The sequence below is a fragment of the Plutella xylostella genome, chromosome 23 (genome assembly GCF_932276165.1).
Source record: "Plutella xylostella chromosome 23, ilPluXylo3.1, whole genome shotgun sequence".
NCBI lineage: Eukaryota > Metazoa > Arthropoda > Insecta > Lepidoptera > Plutellidae > Plutella > Plutella xylostella.
In genome coordinates, this window is record NC_064003.1 from 9,902,023 (window position 1) to 9,920,829 (window position 18,807).

General features: G+C 42.6%; 5 protein-coding genes across 5 annotated transcripts; 3 read left to right on the forward strand and 2 right to left on the reverse strand.

Annotated features, from left to right (window-relative positions):
• The first annotated feature begins 158 nt into the window (after positions 1–158).
• LOC105386465 (nuclear pore complex protein Nup107) lies at positions 159–2,849 on the forward strand. The gene has a single exon (XM_011557023.3). It carries the CDS (start codon positions 278–280, stop codon positions 2,786–2,788), a length of 2,511 nt encoding a protein of 836 aa, XP_011555325.3. The 5' UTR covers positions 159–277; the 3' UTR covers positions 2,789–2,849.
• On the reverse strand, positions 2,790–6,467 carry LOC105391322 (DDRGK domain-containing protein 1). The gene is made up of 6 exons (XM_038113779.2): positions 6,166–6,467; positions 5,987–6,079; positions 5,654–5,766; positions 5,070–5,201; positions 4,486–4,662; positions 2,790–3,167 (listed from the first exon to the last, which is right to left on the reverse strand). The coding sequence occupies exons 1-6, from the start codon at positions 6,257–6,259 to the stop codon at positions 2,907–2,909; spliced, it is 870 nt and encodes a 289-aa protein (XP_037969707.2). The 5' UTR covers positions 6,260–6,467; the 3' UTR covers positions 2,790–2,906.
• Positions 6,468–6,657: 190 nt separating this feature from the next.
• Positions 6,658–9,618, forward strand: LOC105391311 (transmembrane emp24 domain-containing protein eca). Its single transcript, XM_011562777.3, has 4 exons — positions 6,658–6,874; positions 6,978–7,201; positions 8,160–8,303; positions 8,777–9,618. Exons 1-4 carry the CDS (start codon positions 6,739–6,741, stop codon positions 8,924–8,926), a joined length of 654 nt encoding a protein of 217 aa, XP_011561079.1. The 5' UTR covers positions 6,658–6,738; the 3' UTR covers positions 8,927–9,618.
• A 303-nt stretch (positions 9,619–9,921) lies between these two features.
• LOC105386462 (UDP-N-acetylglucosamine transferase subunit ALG13 homolog) lies at positions 9,922–10,523 on the reverse strand. Its single transcript, XM_011557020.3, has one exon. It carries the CDS (start codon positions 10,456–10,458, stop codon positions 9,940–9,942), a length of 519 nt encoding a protein of 172 aa, XP_011555322.3. The 5' UTR covers positions 10,459–10,523; the 3' UTR covers positions 9,922–9,939.
• A 653-nt stretch (positions 10,524–11,176) lies between these two features.
• On the forward strand, positions 11,177–17,239 carry LOC125490439. Its single transcript, XM_048629627.1, has 4 exons — positions 11,177–12,093; positions 12,670–13,063; positions 13,202–13,375; positions 13,670–17,239. Exons 1-4 carry the CDS (start codon positions 11,177–11,179, stop codon positions 16,901–16,903), a joined length of 4,719 nt encoding a protein of 1,572 aa, XP_048485584.1. The 3' UTR covers positions 16,904–17,239.
• The last annotated feature ends 1,568 nt before the right edge of the window (positions 17,240–18,807 follow it).

Sequence of the window (18,807 nt, forward strand, 5' to 3'; positions counted from 1 at the left end):
ACAGAGTTTCAATGGCTGAAATCGGGCCAACTGAAGCTGAAATGTCTCTGTAGGATTTTATGCGTTGCCATGATCCTAGTACACTCCGCATTTCTTTACCACCACATAAATATTTCAACACCACAGGACCCACCCGGAGACCGGCGACATGACATGACAGCTGTCATCTAGTAAAACAAACTCATAGTGGCGGCATTTTGTTGTTGTGAGGTTATAAATTTATTACTCTGAATAATTCGTTTACTACTTTCTATATAGGGAAACAAAAACAATAGCAATGAGTTTTGAAAAATCACTACAGCACACACCATTCAGGAACAAAAAGTCTCGTCATCTACTGCATCGAGATGACACCTTGAATCTATCACCAATCCTCAACGAAACGTCGATTTTCAAAAACCTGAATGATACAAGTTTGAGGCAAGTGCTGGATGAATCCTCCATACTGGTGCCTACTGGTAATGCTGGCGAAGGATTGAGGGAAGCATTTTTTGAAATAATACAGGCTAGTCGCCCCACTGACGTGATCGACACCCTCGCGAGACTGTCCCAGGTGTGCTGCGACTCACTGGAGCTGGTGGAGCCGTGGAACCGCTACAACGTGCACAACTACTGGCTGGCTGAAGAAGCAAACACATGGAAGTTGCTCCATTGCATGTACTCCGACTCAATCAATGACCACCCAGAATCCATAGACAACTTGATAACTGAAGTCACTCTGTCTCAGCAAACATTAGTGAGTGCATTATTCCAATGCGACTCTGAGTTACGATTGCTGCAGCTACTTGTGGACTGGCTAGAAGCAACGGCCGCCTACCAGGAGGAAGCAACCAAGACCACGGCTCCTATCATCGGTAATAATGTACATTGGGGTAACACACTTCACCAGTTACTTATTGGCACTAGTCTGTTCAACAAGGAGAAGAACAAGGCTATGATCACATGCATGGACCCTGATGCTCCAAGAAGGGAGAAGAAATCTATCCACTCAGATGATCAGCAAGATGATATTGACCTGTGCAAGAGAATATTTACTGAGGTGAGATGTGGGAAGTTCAGTGAAGCTATCTCCTTGTGTGTGAGTGCGGGGCAGGCCTGGCGCGCCGCTGTGTTGCAAGGATGGAGACTACTGCACTATGAACCTAAAGAGGGTACCAATGATCAGTTGGAAATTACTGGTAATCCTAACAGAGACCTTTGGAAATGGTGCTGTCTTGGTTTAGCCAATGATGTCACAGAAAATATACACTACAGAGCAACAATAGGCATTCTATGTGGTCACTTGCCCAGTACAATACCTGCGTGCCAAGGGAACTGGGAGGATCTACTGTGGGCACATTTGAGAGTGCAGATTGAAGCTAGAGTGGACAAATTCCTCCGTGAACACCATGTCACTGCACACGCCAACACCACCTCACAGGAAGTACTTGATCTACTTCAAGCAGAACACCAGACTGAAGAACTGTCACTACACCAAGTATTCAGTGCAGTAAATGCCCTCATGGAAAATAAGAAGGAGTCACATTACCAAACCTGTCAAAAACATCTGATGCTGGGCCATATCAGAGCAATCATGCAGGATTCCCTGAAGTGGATTGAAACTGCTGAAGAAAAAATCATTAGATTTTTGGCTCATTTAGTCCTAGTTCTCAGGCAAATGGGGAAGGATCCTCAACATGATATTGGAGATAAAATTCTAGAGAAATATGTGGTTCAACTGGTAGACGGACATACAGATGGTTCAGTGGACTGTCCAGAGCTCATTGCATACTACACATCCACTGTACCAGTTGACCATCAAGTGTATCTGTATGCTGATCTCATGGACAGAGTACATAAACCTGATTACAGGCCTGCAGTGGTTAAAGCTGGTTCAAATGCTGGTCTAGATGTTGCTGCTTCAGCCAGGATTGCCATAAAGAAAGCCATTACTGATGTCCAACAAGGCTATGGTAACATAGACATGACTTTCACACAGACTGGAACAGTTGAGAGTGATAAGTCTCTGATATCCAAAGTTATCTCTTCCCTAGAATGGCTATCACTCCTCCCAGATCAGTTAGAAGAAGCTCTATGGCTCAGCAATGCTATGATCCGCACATTCATCTTCATTGGCAACACTGATGCTGCATCATCTTGCATTGCTAGTGTCAACCAATTGTTCTCTTCATTTGTAACCAAACTGCCTTCAACATCTTCTGAACTAAGAGAGCATTTGTGTTTGAAGGCATATTTAGAGGCATTGGATGGATTTGCAACATGGTACAGGCATTTCATCAGTGGACAACCAAAGGATGTAGAGCCTTTGCCTCCAGACGCGACATTCACAGATAAAGTCCACCATGAGCAGAGATGTGCGCAAGTAGAGCAGCAGAAGGCGCGGTGGATACAGGCAGTGCTGCACCAATCACGTCACACAAAGAATTTACTTTACAATGTGTTGCTCTTCCCCGGAGGCTGGCTACAGGACGAGTCTGATAGCACATCGTCGCCGAACTTCAGCTCAGATGAGAAGGATGAGAGAGCTAAGCAACTGGAAACTCTAAGGCGTCTGTGCATCCCTGAAATAACCATACTTATTCTGAAGATATTGCAGAGCAATGATGATGTGGACAACCACAAAGAGGCCGTCAAATTAAGCAACCTCATTGCAGCAGAGAACAGAAGCCTTTACAAAGTATTCACTAAGGATAAGCTGATAGAAGTGCTGGACAGAATCAAGGAATCTTCTCTGCTGCTTCTGGAAAACGACAGGGATATGTTTGGTTACGAAATAAACGATGATTAGATTAAGGCTTTAGTTTTGTACTCCATGTTAGCATTTAATAAACGCATTTGTCTTTAAAATATAATCTGTTTCATTTTATAAAAAAATAAGTAACAATCACAACCACCTACACCTTAAGCTACAATACAGAAACCGGATTTAAGTTAATAAGATTGTTGCTGCTTTCTGCCAAGTCGGTAATGGACACCCTTCCCCTCTGCTTGATAAACTTGGCTACGTCTTCGAGTTCCTTCTGTGAGATGTAGATGAATTTTCCTCTGTCATCGATGACTCCAGTCAGTTCTCCCGCAGCCTGTAGGTCAGTGATCCTGTCGATAGCCGCCTGAGTCTTCAGCTTGAAGTGTGCTGCAAGGTCTTCTAAAAGCACCACCTTTTGCGCCTGAAAAATTACAAGTATGATTTGTCAGGATTGGGAAACAATTTGATGGGATTTATTATATGTCTAAGAAACGGTTGTTAGAAGTATAACATTCCTCTGGTTGGACACAAAGCTCTGATATCGATTATAGTGGTTGGAATGAGAGTACAATTATTAAGTCGTTCGTCAAGTCGCGCGCCTTAGACTCGCGCGCCACGCGAGTTGGCATCTTCTGTTTTTTTATATCGCCAACTCGCGTGCCCATGTAAGAAACTAAAAAATATAGTTGAATATTGTCTCCCTGGCTGATTAGCATAAGAAGGTACCGACTAGACAGTCGCTATTAAAGTAGATGCTTTGATTTCGGGATAAAGATACAATAAAGCCTATGTTGGAAGTGCGGAATGACCTATGACGCATGATACCCAAGTTTGCTATCTCTCTCATCCGGTGCGCAAATTTTACCTGTCATAGCTATGTCCTTCAAGTTTTTGTTGCAAAAACCGGTTTAAAGGGTTAAAACGTCATTGTTTTAGTGAAGTCGTTTTAGTGTTACTCCTAATTCGAAGCAGAGATGAACAGTGCATTACTTACAGTCTACAGTACAGCGCAAAAATATTAAAATGTAAGGTAAGTAGTAAATTAACTTTGCTATATTACCAAGTATATTTTGCCGTAATATAAACACAGTGTTACGTTTTCGTTGTGTTACCGTTATATTAAATATCGAATAAGCACTAAAATGTAAAACAAATTGCGTTTATTTCATTGGTCAAAGAGACAGACCTAACTGTAGCAATTACTTCCAGGAAGTTCATCGCAAGCAGGTCCATCTAGTAATAAAACTGCACATGAAATCATAACATCCCAGCGAGGAAAGTCGGTACTGCTTCGTGCACGTTATAAATATAACAAAGACCGAACAAATAAAAATGGTTCCTGTGTTTGGAGGTGTTCGAAGAGAACAGTTGGTGAAGCGAGATTAATAAAATTACTGATTTTATTTTAAAGTAAAGTCCTATAAAATACCCTATACATTTTAAGTAGTTACCTTAAGCATAATAAATTATAACTTTTGTGGCTGACTCTACATATTTTCACAGTCGAGCGAGTTGACGACAAAAAAAGTAGGTAAATACGGGAGGGGCAACTCGCGCGTGGCGCGCGAGTCTAAGGCGCGCGACTTGACGAATGACTCCAATTATTGGATAAACATCTTACGGCCCTACTGAGCCCCCATGTCAGAAGTGCTAGGTATCGAGAAGTCTGAAGAAAGTCGAAAACGAGCTTTTGATAGGAATTATAATCTATACTAACTATAAAAATAGCCTCCACTAACCTTGATATAGTCCACGAAGTCCTTCAGCAGGTTCTCCCTGCTTTCCTCCTCATCCTCATCGAAGCCCTCCCCCTCCACGGAGAAGGCTGCCTTCATGGCGTCGTACTCCGCCTGCTCCCGTCGCTTTCTCTCCTCCTCAGCCTTGCGTTCTGCTTCCTCGCGTTTGCGCTCTTCCTCCTGTAATGGGAAAGGTGTCTATGGTAAAAAAGGTAGGCCGAAATGGTCTAGGACAGGTACTTTATGTGTATAACTGCAAAAAGTCTAAACAATAAACAAAGTCTAAACGTTTAATAATGTGTATAACTATTCAACAGATTTATAGGCATTTGGCAATGCTAAACATCTATTGAACATTGCCTAAGTTTTTTTGGTAAGCCCCTAAATGTAAAGGTAAAGCTGTACACTACAGTAATCATTTACCTTTACATTTAGGGTCTACAAACTACAAACCACACAGGCAAAATATAGCCTTCCTTAAATTTGTATATGGAGTTTTTCTCACAATGTTATCCTTTACCTAAGAGTGATAGCATATCATTTAAGTTTAATGAATAATTAAAACAGCCTTGTATCAGTTCACAAACCTCCTCCTTCTCCTGCGCCCTCTTCCGCTCCTGCTCTGCCTGCTCCTCCTTGGCCTTGCGGTCGCGGCGAATGTGCTCCTCCGTCTCGCGGGCCTTCTTCTTCTCGAGCTTCGCTTCTAGCTTGGCTCTTTTCTGAAAGTTTATGGTAAATATGTTTATAAAAAAAAATACCTACACTTAAAGACGAATTGAGAACCTCCTCCTTTTCCAAAGTTGGTTTAAAAGGTTGTCCATTCCAGATTGTGTTTATTTCAAATAGGAATTTTGGGATTAAAAGTAGCCTTTACCTCTCTGGAAGAATATAGTAGTTAACAAACATTAAATAAAATATTACTATGGGATACAAACAATAAGTGAGGTTTATAAGTTTTGAACTGTTTATTGAGAAATTGGTATTGGTATGGAAGTGGATGGTAATATAGTATTGTTAAGGCAGGGGCTGACTAAACTGTAAAGCCATTGAGTTAATTATCAATGTATTAGAAGGAAACACTTTCTCATATAGAAGATATTCCTTATCATCATCCATCTGTATGCAGACCACTTGGGTGAGGATTGAGGGGCAAAAACAATGTTTTCTCTACCTTGGCTCCCATTTTGTCATCAAACTCAATGTCATGAACTCTCTCCGTCTGTCCATCTTCCTCAGCTTCTTCAGCTAATGGCTCCTCGTCTAGTGCCACCTGGTTGCGGGCAGCTGGAAATGGAAAGTAAATATTCATAAAATGTGGGAAAAACTTATTTGCCACATCTTTAATCACCTGAAATGATAATTGAATTATTTGGTTGGAAGCATATTTTTGTCACTAATCATGTAAAGCTCTTTCTACTGTACAAAATCTAGCAGAGTGGTCTATAGCTTTTCCATTTGCTTTTTGATAGGAGCTCCTCAATGAATATAGGTTAGAAAAACTTACCATTAGCTCTCATCCGTGCCCTTTGATTCCTGACGGCTTGTACCCTACCCGGGCCGCCATCCCTCGGAGCAACAGCCCTTGGCCTTGCTCCAGCTAAAAAACACAAATAAGACAGAGTTGTAAAGAGGTTACAATCACTTTTAAACAAAGGTAATTCAGAAATTAAAAGGTTTCCTTACGTAGTTGTTTCACTTGGGACGGTCTGAGGAAGGTTACTGACAACACAACAATGATAATGGCACTGATAATAGCTGCTATGATGAAAGGATCCATGATGAGAAAGAGTGTAGAGAATGGGTAGAGTTTTTACGTGGTTTAGGGATTAATTACGTTAAAATTTAAACAATGACTAGAGAGGTTGTTTCAGAGTATTTTAGAGGTAATGATATAGGTTTTAATTCAGCATAAAATAAAGAAGGAACCACGTAAACATGTTCGATTTCGGATCGCAGCAATATTTTCTATTTTGATTGTCAGTGTCAAAAATAACTCACTCCATGTCATCAGTCACATACGGCGTGTTGCGTGAAGGTTTTGGAGACCTAGTGGGAGTTTTTATAACGTTATTTTTTAGAACAGTGTAGGTTAGGCTGTTAGCTGAGTACAGTATAACTTGAGCAGTGTAGGGCTGGCTTTTATATAGTTTTTAGAGCTGTCAACACCGCAAAAAAAACAATTTCGGGTGACGTGTTGTTCTGTCATTCTGTCAAATTTCCCAAAATTTTGCCGATATTTTCCAAATTTACGCAAAAATGAAAGCGTTTGCGATTTCGTCGTTACTATGCCTATTCTTCCTACTGGACCTGACTTCGGCCTTATACTTCCACATAGCTGAAGGCGAGAGAAAATGCTTTATCGAGGAAATACCCGACGACACGACCGTCATTGGTACGACGCTTTTCTATTATTCTTTTTACTATAACTTCCCAACCACTTCCTATATCATTGTCACCAATGAACCCTTACACACGTACCTCTTCGTACATTCCAGTGAACTACAAGGTCGAGCTCTACGACCCTCGCTCCGGCGGGTTCATGCCGTCATCGCCTGGCATCGGCATGCACGTCGAAGTGAGGAGTCCTGAGGAGAGTGTGCTACTGTCTCGAGTCTACTCGTCGGAGGGAATGATCTCCTTCACGTCCACGAGCCCCGGGGAGCACTCAATCTGCATGTACTCTAACAGTACTTCGTGGTTCAGCGGGTCGCAGTTACGAGTAAGTATAGGGCAGTTATGAGTAAGTGACTATAGGGGAATTGATGGCTATGAGTTTAATGTCTGTGGCCACATAGATGTATTAATTTATGTAGCCACAGACATTAAACTTATAACGACTTAACTTTAATTTGATTCACCCTTGAATCTTATTTTTGTCTCTTATTACTTAATAAGTATTTTTTGTAAAAAATAAGGATTATGGAATAATTTTCTATAACTGCTATGTTTCTTCTGAATGAAGCATACTAAAGGCTTTGCAGCCTCTTCACTTAATTTCCTCCTATGGTGACATCAGTTCCATTGACACCATATTACTGTATCCAAACCAATTTAAATGTTACTCTCGAGTATTCAGTTGTAAAATTCATGCATGCAAAGTCAAAGAATTTGCTCTGTAGTAGTTACAATGAATGAGACTTAATTGCACATAATAGCTGGCTATTATTGCCACATGACCATTTGTGTAAACATTCATTAATTGTTTCCCATTTAAGCAAATTTATGAAAACTTTGTTCTAGTTTCAATACAGTACATGGGGAGATTATAGCAGTGTTACCATCCTGATATAATTTCTCATTTTGGTTTGTGCTCTCAACTGCACAAAACATGACATCATGACACAATTTAGATTTTAATGACATCAACAAAGCTGCTCTTGATCTTCTGTTTTAATTTATTTTTAATTTACAGGCTTTTTGGAACTTCCTTTATCAGTTGCTATTTATGGATCATGATTGTAAACAAAGTATGTCTAGAAGAGTGAAAACTGTCTTTAGCAAATTGTTTGAGCAACTTTTTTCAGTAAGCATCTAACATACAGTAAAATATTAAAGTGGCAGTTACATATAGTGACTGACTCAATGGTTTAAAGTTCAAAACAGAAGAGTATCCTAGCTGCACCATATTATAATGTTCTGCTATGCTAAACTAAAACCACACCGTCTCTCCGTTCCAGGTGCATCTAGACATCCAGGTGGGCGAGCACGCGGTGGACTACGCGCACGTGGCGCAGAAGGACAAGCTCACGGAGCTGCAGCTGCGGATCCGACAGCTGTTGGATCAGGTGCACCAGATCACTAAGGAGCAGAGCTACCAGCGGGTATGTTGTTGTGTAGGGTAGAGATAAGTGGGTATGTTGCTGTGTTGTGTAGGCTAAACAGAAAGAATTTGGTGCTAAAGTAAAGTTACACACAAATGCATGTTATTTCTAGTCCCTAAACTAGGATTCCCTGTGTTGTAGGGGCTAGCTTTCACTCTTCCACACTTTCACTCTTTCGTATAAACATAAAAAATTTAAGAGTGTTACAAGAAAATATGTAAGTACAGTTACAAACACTAACAGTCCGTCAGAAAGTTTAACTTGTTACACAAAAGTTATTTAAGAAATATTAAGTAAATGTATAACTATAGTCAAGGATAATGGATAGCTTTATAATGGTGAGAGAATTGTAGAGATTGACCCGTAGTTTCAGATACTATAAAATAACGAAAATAAACTATCAAATCTTTTCCCTTCATATTATATTGTAGTAATTATGTAGATTTTAAAATATTCCTTATTCCTCTCCCCAGCACCGTGAAGAGCGGTTCCGTCAGACCTCCGAGAGCACGAACCAGCGTGTACTGTGGTGGAGCCTGCTGCAGACTGGCGTGCTCGTGGGCATCGGCTACTGGCAGATGAGGCATCTCAAGAGCTTCTTCGAGGCCAAGAAACTTGTGTAGAGGAGAGAGTTGTGTTTTAGTTTTTATGTGTGGCTGTTTGGCTTTTGATGAACTGAGGGAAACCTGTTTGTTTGGGTGAATCTTTCTTCTTTATAAGAGACTAAATATTATGTGGCGTATTGACACATTGGTTTCGCTATAGCTAATTTGAATGTTGCTAGATAGTAAATTCAAATTGGTTATCAAGTTCATCACCAGCCATGCCAAGCATGCATCATAATTATATTATGTGGAAGAGAGGACTAATAAATTAGGACATGAATGAAGTGTTAGTTTGAAGGTGTGTATATTCTATCAGCATTTGTTTCATGTTTTTGTTAAATATTTACAATGAACTGTAATATATTAAAGAAAAATTGGCTGGAAAGGTATTTATGTATTATGAAATCTATCTGTGTATTATTTAAGTAACCCCTTGAGAGATAAATGAAATTGCTATTGTACTAACCATTTTGTACAGATCAACTATAATTACATCACCGCAATTTGTATTATATCCTACCAATAGTAGAGAAAGTGGTTCTATCAAGGAAAGGATTTTTTCATTTATATGTTTTACTGTGTAAGCAAGATTGCCTTGTGCTTTGGACAGGAACTTACTGTTAAAGTTTAGTTATTCCATTTTCCCTATGTTGATTTCAATAAATGTTCAACTGATCTGTGTTTTATAAATAAAGTTGTAATAACTTCTTTTTTCTGTGTTTACTTGGTATTATAGTAGTATTACCCAAATCAGTAATTACCATAAGCTTGACTTGGCAAACTGTCCAAACATTTTAGTCACCCCTTCCTTTGGGCTATGAGAGTAGAGTTTTGAAGAAGAACGGATAGAGGCTACTGTCCATGTGTCCATAGTCAAATAATTAAAACCAAAGCTTGGTGAACATTGGTGTTAACCAAGCTTTGGTTTTAATTATTTGTCACATTAGTGAATAATTCTTATTTTTACTTTACTTATGTTCTAGCCGAGACCATCTATAGATTAAATACAAAAACTTGTTCCAAATATAAATTTAATCCACACTCTGCTTAATCTTAAATGTGTCATTTAAAAACTTAACAAACAAGGAAGGATTAGGCTTTGGGAATGGAGTCAACAAACTAAAGTCAACCTCTCCGAGAGTGCTCTCTAGGGTGTCACAAGTGCAGTAGTACAGGTGTCCATCAATCTGCAGCTGCTCAGCTAATTCCAGCTGGTGGTTGTCCATTAAGTCCTCATTCACTACGACTAGAAGAGGTTTGTTAGCTTCCAGAACTTCCAAGCAGCTGCCAGCCCCAGCGTGACTTATTACAAGATCTGCATTGTCAATATCTTCTTGAATAGAATCTTTGAATCTGTATAGCTTTATTTTTATGCCGTTTTTGTCGTAATCTCCCGGTTCCGTTGCGCTGTTTCCGATTTGTACAATGATCTCTTTACAGCCGAGCTTGTTGAGCGCGTTAAGCACGGATGAGGTGAGAATGAACTCGCAGAGGCGGTCGAAACGAGTAGTGCCTACTGTTACGAAGCATTTAGTGTATTTTGGAGCCATGTTTCTGGTTAATATACACGATTTTAGTAAAAAAACCTTTCTTTGCCACACACAAACAGTAACGTAAACAAACAAAACAGCTGATTGTGACATTGACATTATTAAACGTCAAAATTATATGCATGCGTTCGAAAACTTACAAAGAACTTAAAGAATATCTAAAGGGCGAGCCTGTTATTATTCTGATACTCGTAACTACTTACCTAATCCTTACATTCAGAGCTATAGTTAGTTATTTACTACAACGCGTACCTACGCATCGTGGGACGCTCTCCTGCCCCCTGGACTTTCGACCTTATATAGGCGGGTAGCCGGTTGTGGCTGGATGAGGAAGGCCGAGGATAGAGTGTCCTTGGGACAGGCGTACGTCTAGCAGTGGATGATTATTGGCTGATGATGATGATGATAAGTAGGTATGTAGGCGACGCATTTATGATTTAAATAATTTTATAAATACTCACTGAACGTGTACAAACGTATAACACCTGATTGTGTCTATTCATTACATGTGCTGCCATCTATTATTTTTTGTGCGCAAATAAAGGCGGCGGTAGTGGAAGCGCGCCGCGATTTTAATAAAATAACTACCCTTTTTTTTAGTCCGTAACTAGCAGCATCACCATACGCTTGCACCGCCGTCGCATAACCGAATTTCGAGTGTTTTTCTTGTACATCCCCTACAAAGTCTGGTCTTCGAGCACGGATCGTGTCCAGCACAATGTTTGTGACACCTCCGAACAAGAGATTACGCCGAAGGTTGCGCGAGCAAGTCGATGCACACGACGAGACCAAACCCGGTAACGTGACCGCCATGGAGTTACCTAAGTGTGAAGTTCTAGATCGTGAACCCTGTGTCCCCACCACGTCACGAACCAAAGAGGAGAACATTCACGACCAGCTCCAGAAGAATGTTACACCGTACAAATCCGTTACAGAAGGATCGAGAGCATCGTCGAGGTCAAAGAGGTCAACTGCGTCATCAACCGCCAAGCGCAAACAATTGGAACTAGAAGCTGCCGAAGCTAAGGCAAAAATTCAATTGCTGCTGATAGATAAACGCTTGGAAGCCGATTTAGCCAAGATTGAAGCTGAAGAAGAAGAGTCGGATGAAGACAAGAGCACGACGACTATTGATGATCACCGAAGGTCACAAGTGGAGGAGTGGCTGAACTACAGCCAGCAGGCGGGCCCCGCCGGCGCCACCAGCCGGCCGCCGTCGCCGCCTCCGCCACCCGCGTCTGCTCCGCCGGCCCCCGCGCCGGCCGCGCCCGCTGCAGGTGTCCCCGCCGCTGCACGCCACGCACCTGTCCAGCACCAGGATCAATCATTGTCCAGCATCAGACAACTAGCGCTGGAACTGAAGAATATGATGGTATCATCACCAGCGCCCCCAGATGAACGCCTCCTCAGTCGCTTATCAACACCCCGTGACCTACCAAGCTTCGGTGGTGATTGTATTGAGTGGCTCCACTTCAAGACTGCGTATGATGAGTCTACCCGTGTGTGCCAGTTCAGTGACTCCGAGAATTTGTGGAGATTGCGCAAAGCACTTCGTGGTGAAGCTCTGGAAGCCGTCACCGACCTGCTGATCGGCAACACACCGCCGGGAGTCGTCATGGAGTCGCTACAATTGAGGTTTGGCCGATCTGATATTATTATTCAACGCATAACTTCACAACTAAAGAATTTACCCAGCATGCCGACTTATTATCAACAAAATATATTTAATTTTGCTGTAAAAATTAATAACTGCGTTGCATCAATAAAAGCGTTAAATCAAGATGATTATTTACGCAGTCCAGAGCTTGCTACAGCTGTTATGTCGAAGTTACCGAGCACGTTACTAGGTAAATGGACTGATTATGCCTACAGTAACTTGTCACAAAGCATGTCTAAGCTAGAAGTACTAGCTAAGTTCCTGAAACACGAAGCCGAGATGTTGTCATTCGTCGGGATAAGCCAGCCGCCGGATAATAAACAAAATAACATTCCACAGAAGCGTGCATACGACAATAAGCCTTATAATCGACCTATTCTCGCCACTACAACTGTTGAAGTTAATGCGAGTCTGTGTAAATTTTGCAAGAAAGCAAACCATTTGTTGCCAGAATGTCGTGTCTTCAAAAGAACAATGCGAAGAGATAGATGGAGATTCGTAAAAATGCACGGACTATGTTATTGTTGTTTAGTCACGCGCCATGATAAGAACAGCTGTGATGCGCCTGTGTGCGACGTCGACGACTGCGGACTCGCACACCACCGTCTGCTGCACTGGAAGAAGCCCGGATCAGCTGATGACATTGACCCGAGTTCAATGTCACCGCCGCCGCCGCCGCCGCCGCCGAGAGATACGGTGGCCCACGTCGCCTCCAGCAGTGACGTATCCGCGACGTCATCGGGTGACGTCATGCTCAAAGTGGTTAAAGTGAAATTGTGCGGTCCTAATGGTGTTGTGTGTACCTATGCGTTATTAGATGACGCTGCGTCAGTGTCACTCATAGACTCCGAATTAGCTAACCAGCTCGGACTCGAGGGGCAGCAGTCAAGTGCCGTTAAGTTCATTGATGCATTCGGACTAGAGGTGTATCAATCAGACGCGCCCAAAGTGTGTGCTTCGATATCCGGCCAAGATAATGACAATAGCTATGACATTACGTTGCGCAAAGTGTCTAAGTTAAACCTACCTATGCAAAACCTATCTGTTGTAAATAATATTACTTCTGAGCATCTGTTGCATTTAAAGAATGATGTATGTAATGAAAATGTTGTTCCACGATTGTTAATTGGTGAAGATAATTACTTTCTTTTAGCACCTCTCGATGTAATCCATGGTAACAAAGATGAGCCGTATGCAACGCGCTGCCGCTTAGGTTGGTCCATTCACGGCTATTGTGGTCGCTCTCACTACAATACTCACGTAAGTCAACATATTTTCCATCTCGCTCACTCTGATAGCAACGACAACTTTGATAACAGCCAAATTAATGAATTAAATAACTTGATGAAAGAATACTTTTCGTTAGACTCCATCGGAATATCGACCTTATGTCGCGACAACACGGCTCATTCCAGAGCACTTCATATTTTAGATGAAACTGCGCGACAAATAGGAGAACAACGGGAGGTCGGTTTACCGTTCAAAACTGATAACTTTATTATGCCTGAATCGTACGGTTATGCTCATTCACGGCTACAAATGTTAAATAAAAAGTTTCAGAAGGACACCGGATACGCCGAACACTACCGGAAGGAGGTGCACAAGTTGTTCGAGGACGGCTACGCGCGCGAACTCACGGAGGACGAGCTCGCCGCCGACCAAGTATGGTATCTCCCACATTTCGGCGTCCAGAACCCCAATAAACCGGGAAAACTGAGATTGGTATTCGACGCAGCCGGGAAAGTCAAAGGTACGTGCCTGAATGATTACCTACTCACGGGACCTGACTTGTACAACTCACTGCTCGGCATTATGTACAGATTTCGAGAGAATAAAGTCGTAATAACCGGAGATATAAGGGATATGTTCCTCAGGATAAATATTCGGTCTGAGGATCAAAATGTCTTGAGATTTTTATGGCAGGAGCCACCGCCACCGCCCGTCGCGGCCGCGCCCCCCGCGCCGCCCGCGCCGCCGGGCCCCCGGGCTCCCGCTAGTCCTACTCAATCTCCACTAAAAATATGTACGATGCAAAGTTTAATATTTGGTGCTACATGCTCGCCTTTTATAGCTCAATATATTAAAAATAAAAACGCATTAAAATACGAAGATTTGTATCCTGAAGCCGTACAAGCCATAATTAAAAATCATTACATGGATGATTGTTTGTATTCTTGTGACAGTGCGGAAACTGCAATTAATTTAGTAAATCAAATCACAACAATTCATAAACACGGAGGCTTCGAGATAAGACGTTGGTCGAGCAACTGTAAACAAGTTTTAGATAACATTCCTTCAGATGCGCTCGCACAGACTGCCATACAAATGAAAGACGGAGCTACGAACATGAGTGAGCGCACATTAGGATTGATATGGCATCCTGCGGAAGATTGTTTCGCCTTTAAGGTATCGTTTTCTCGCGTTTCTCAGGAAGTTCTAGACGGGACTACACCGCCTACTAAAGCTAAAATGTTAGGACTTATAATGTCTATTTATGATATTCACGGGTTCTTATCGCCGTTTATTATAAAAAGTAAAGTCATATTACAGGACGTGCATCGTAGCGGTATAGATTGGAACTGCCACATCCAAGCTAAAGAGTTTAGTAGTTGGTGTAAATGGCTCGATGAATTAAAATTGTTAGAATCTATACGTATACCGCGTTGGTACTTAAGCGATGATAACTGGACTGAATGTTATTCAGTAACGGAGCCCGAATTATACGATAAGAAGATCGTAAATAATACTCAGATGCATATTTTTTGCGACGCGTCTATTAAAGCTTATGCTACGGTCATCTTTTGGCGTTTTACTCGGTTTGATGGTCGAGTTAAGGTTTGTTTTGTAGGCAGTAAATGTAGGGTGACCCCTCTTCGGCCTGTTTCAATTCCACGATTGGAATTGCAGGCAGCGTTACTGGCCGCGCGACTCGCACATACTGTACAGACTGAGCACAAGGACATCCAGCCAAACCAGCGATTCTTTTGGACAGACTCGAGCACCGTGCTGCAGTGGTTGCGCAGCGACCCGCGCAGCTACAAGCCGTACGTGGCGCACCGCCTGGGCGAGCTGGACGAGCTGGCCGCGCCCGCCGAGTGGCGCCACGTGCCCTCGCGGCTCAACGCGGCCGACGTAGCCACGCGCCCCGACGCGCTGCCGCTCGCCCTCACTGACGCGTGGTTCCAGGGACCCGCCTTCCTCCGCCGGCCGGAGGAAGAATGGCCTAAGGACCTCAAGACATGCAAGATCGTAGACGAAGCCGCTTGCGAGGAGAGAAATATTAATCTAGTCGTATCACGTGACACTTCAGTCGCCCCAGATGCGTTACGGCTACCTAACGAAAATAATATTTCTAAGTGGACCACTCTATTGCGAAGTACTGCACGAATTTTATTGTTATTTAGAAGACCGAAGGATGATTATTGCCTGGACGTAGATTTAATGCGGAAAGCTGAGACTTTAGTCATACGCAAATCGCAACAAGATGCCTTTGGTCAAGAAATCGAATGTCTTCGGAACAATAAACCTTTGCCATCTAACAGTCGGCTGATGAAACTGACTCCATATCTAGATGACGACGGGATACTTCGTGTAGAAGGTCGAATCGACAAAGTGACAGGTGTGAGTACTTCGACCACGCGCCCCGCCATCCTCGACGGCAAGCACCGCGTGGCGCAGCTGCTGGTGGAGCACGAGCACCGGCGCGCGCTGCACGGCGCCCACGAGCTCGTCGTGAACGAGCTGCGCCAGCGCTACTGGGTGGTGAAGCTGCGCAGCGCCGTGCGCGCCGCCGCCGCGCGCTGCCCGCTCTGCCGCCGCCGCCGCGCCGCGCCCGCCGCCCAGCGCATGGGGCCACTGCCCGCAGCGCGCCTGCAGCACCACAGGCGACCTTTCAGCTGCACAGGGATCGACTACTTTGGTCCAATGGAGATCACAGTAGGCCGCAAGAGACAGAAGGTCTATGGTGTGTTATTTACATGCCTCACTATCCGCGCTATTCATATTGAGTTAGCTGAGAGCCTCACAACTGATAGCACAATAATGGCCCTGCGAAGAATGATTGGCCGCAGGTCCACACCGAGCGTAATCTGGTCCGATAACGGGACCAACCTTCGAGGATGTGATGCGGAACTACGCCAGAGTATACGGGAGCTGAACACAGAGAAGCTTCGTGAAGATGGCCTCAGCAGAGGCATAGAGTGGAGGTTCATTCCACCAGGTGCGCCTGAGATGGGCGGCGCCTGGGAGAGGATGATACGAACGGTAAAAACTGCCTTGAAAGTGGCCTTAAAGGAACGCGCTCCACACCGAGAGACGCTATCAACCCTATTGGTTGAAGTGGAAGGGCTAGTCAATAGTCGTCCGATCACTCACGTATCCACGGATCCCAACTACCCGGAAGCCCTAACTCCGAATCATTTTTTAATCGGAACTTCTTCTAACGGCCCAGCTTTCGGTAAATACGATGACGGCGACCTCTGTCTTAGGAAACAGTGGCGTATAGCGCAGCGTCTAGCTGATATGTTTTGGAGTAGGTGGATAAAAGAGTATCTTCCAACTCTGTTACCTAGGCAGAAATGGCAAACTGACGAAAGAGCGTTGCGAGTTGGAGATTATGTTGTATTGGTAGATACTAAAGTAGACCGTGGTTGTTGGCGCCACGGAGTAGTGAGCGCGGCGCACGCCGGCGCCGACGGCCGCGTGCGCGTGGTGGACATGCGCACGCGCGCCGGCGTGCTGCGCCGCCCCGCCACGCGCGTCGCCTTGCTCTCACCTATTGATTCGTAGTGCTGTTGACTCATATAAATATTTTATTGTTTGTATAAACTTAAAGTAAGATTAATAAGTACATTTGTTGGTATTCGTCAATCAGCACTAGGGGGCGGTATTGTAGGCGACGCATTTATGATTTAAATAATTTTATAAATACTCACTGAACGTGTACAAACGTATAACACCTGATTGTGTCTATTCATTACATGTGCTGCCATCTATTATTTTTTGTGCGCAAATAAAGGCGGCGGTAGTGGAAGCGCGCCGCGATTTTAATAAAATAACTACCCTTTTTTTTAGTCCGTAACTAGCAGCATCACCATACGCTTGCACCGCCGTCGCATAACCGAATTTCGAGTGTTTTTCTTGTACATCCCCTACAAGGTACTTACCTACATAGTTTCTTTATAGCACGGATTAGGAGTTACGTTGCTTATAATATAACTTAAATATAGCCTCTGCTTATAACTATTTAAGTAGTTAGGCACATTGTAAAACGGTAGGTTCCTGGTAACCGTTGCATTGGAGCAATCTCTTAATAAGTAGGTAGGTGCTATAACGCCACCAAAATCAAAATAGAGAAATCGGCAAGCAGATGACGCTTCCTATTAGGTACAACAAAAAAAATCTTCTGCTGGTAGTTGCTTGTGGGTATTAAATTGTGTAGTTTACTGCTTATCCTTGGCATTTATACAGTAGGTTAGTAGCACGGCAATAGGTACAAAGATACTTACTGCTAGTGCCTGTAGATCCTTGTCCTAATTTACTAATGCCAACAATTCTAAGTGATAGGTAAATTGGAACAATGGTGTAAAATATTCATAGAGTTAGCGGATATTGTAAGTACCTAGGATTGCTTTAGTTCGCCGTAGTTTGTACAGGTACTTCGGTGTATGTAGGACCTATAGTTGTTTAGGTAGGTACTTACCTATCTATTAAAGAATATACCTAAGCATTTATAAGGTAGGTTACGTAGTCTAAACGCTAATTCACACACTGTTTAGTGCGAGTGTTTAGTAGACGGTACAGTGCTGGGCTTCTTGTATAGTATTTGCAAGACTTTTGTATCTTCCATACTTACTCAGCAATGTACGTCTACTAAACACTCACACTAAACCGTGTGTAAATCGGCCTTAACGCCACCAACGAACTATATTTCGCTGAACGCCACTTACACACATGCGGACAGTGTGAGTTTTGCATAGTTTAGTTAGTTGTTAGCGTAGATAAACAACGAAATTATAAATAATGCAAACGATAACGCAACGCAAAAAAACTATGTAACTAAGTATAAGTAAGTATAAATATGTGGGGACATGTATAACTAGTTACATAATAAGTGTAAGCAACTCAATAATAACCAATAAGAAAGTATTTACTTCTACAACAAGGTATATGTTATAATAATGTTCATTCTAGGTACTGTATTAGCTGAAATTAATAACTAGGTATGTAGATACCTAGTTATTAATTTCAGCTAATAATGAAGTGAGTATATCGCTACCTACCTGCCTATCTATAATAACTAAGTATAGATTCCATAGATATTGAATAAGAAAATACCAGTACCAGTAATTTCATACATTTTTAATTCTCTCCTGACCTTTTGCTTTCTTCGATGCCGCAATAAATACAGGGTGTTAAAACTTTCAGACTGCTTATTTTCACGTTAAAACAAAACTTATTTTAAAAACGGTTATAAGTGCACTGTGGGATTTGAACCCAAGCCAGACATTCAAACTTTTAGCTTCTTGCTAAAGCGGGACGTGAAATATCAAACTCCTGAAAATACCTTGAAGCTGAGAGAAGAAAAGTTTTCATAAACGGTTTTTACTGTTGTATTTAATTTATTTCCGTAATGGGCATTTGAGTTTTTTTTCAAATTAGCCTTCTGTGTGATAGTTGGAGCCACTCGAAGC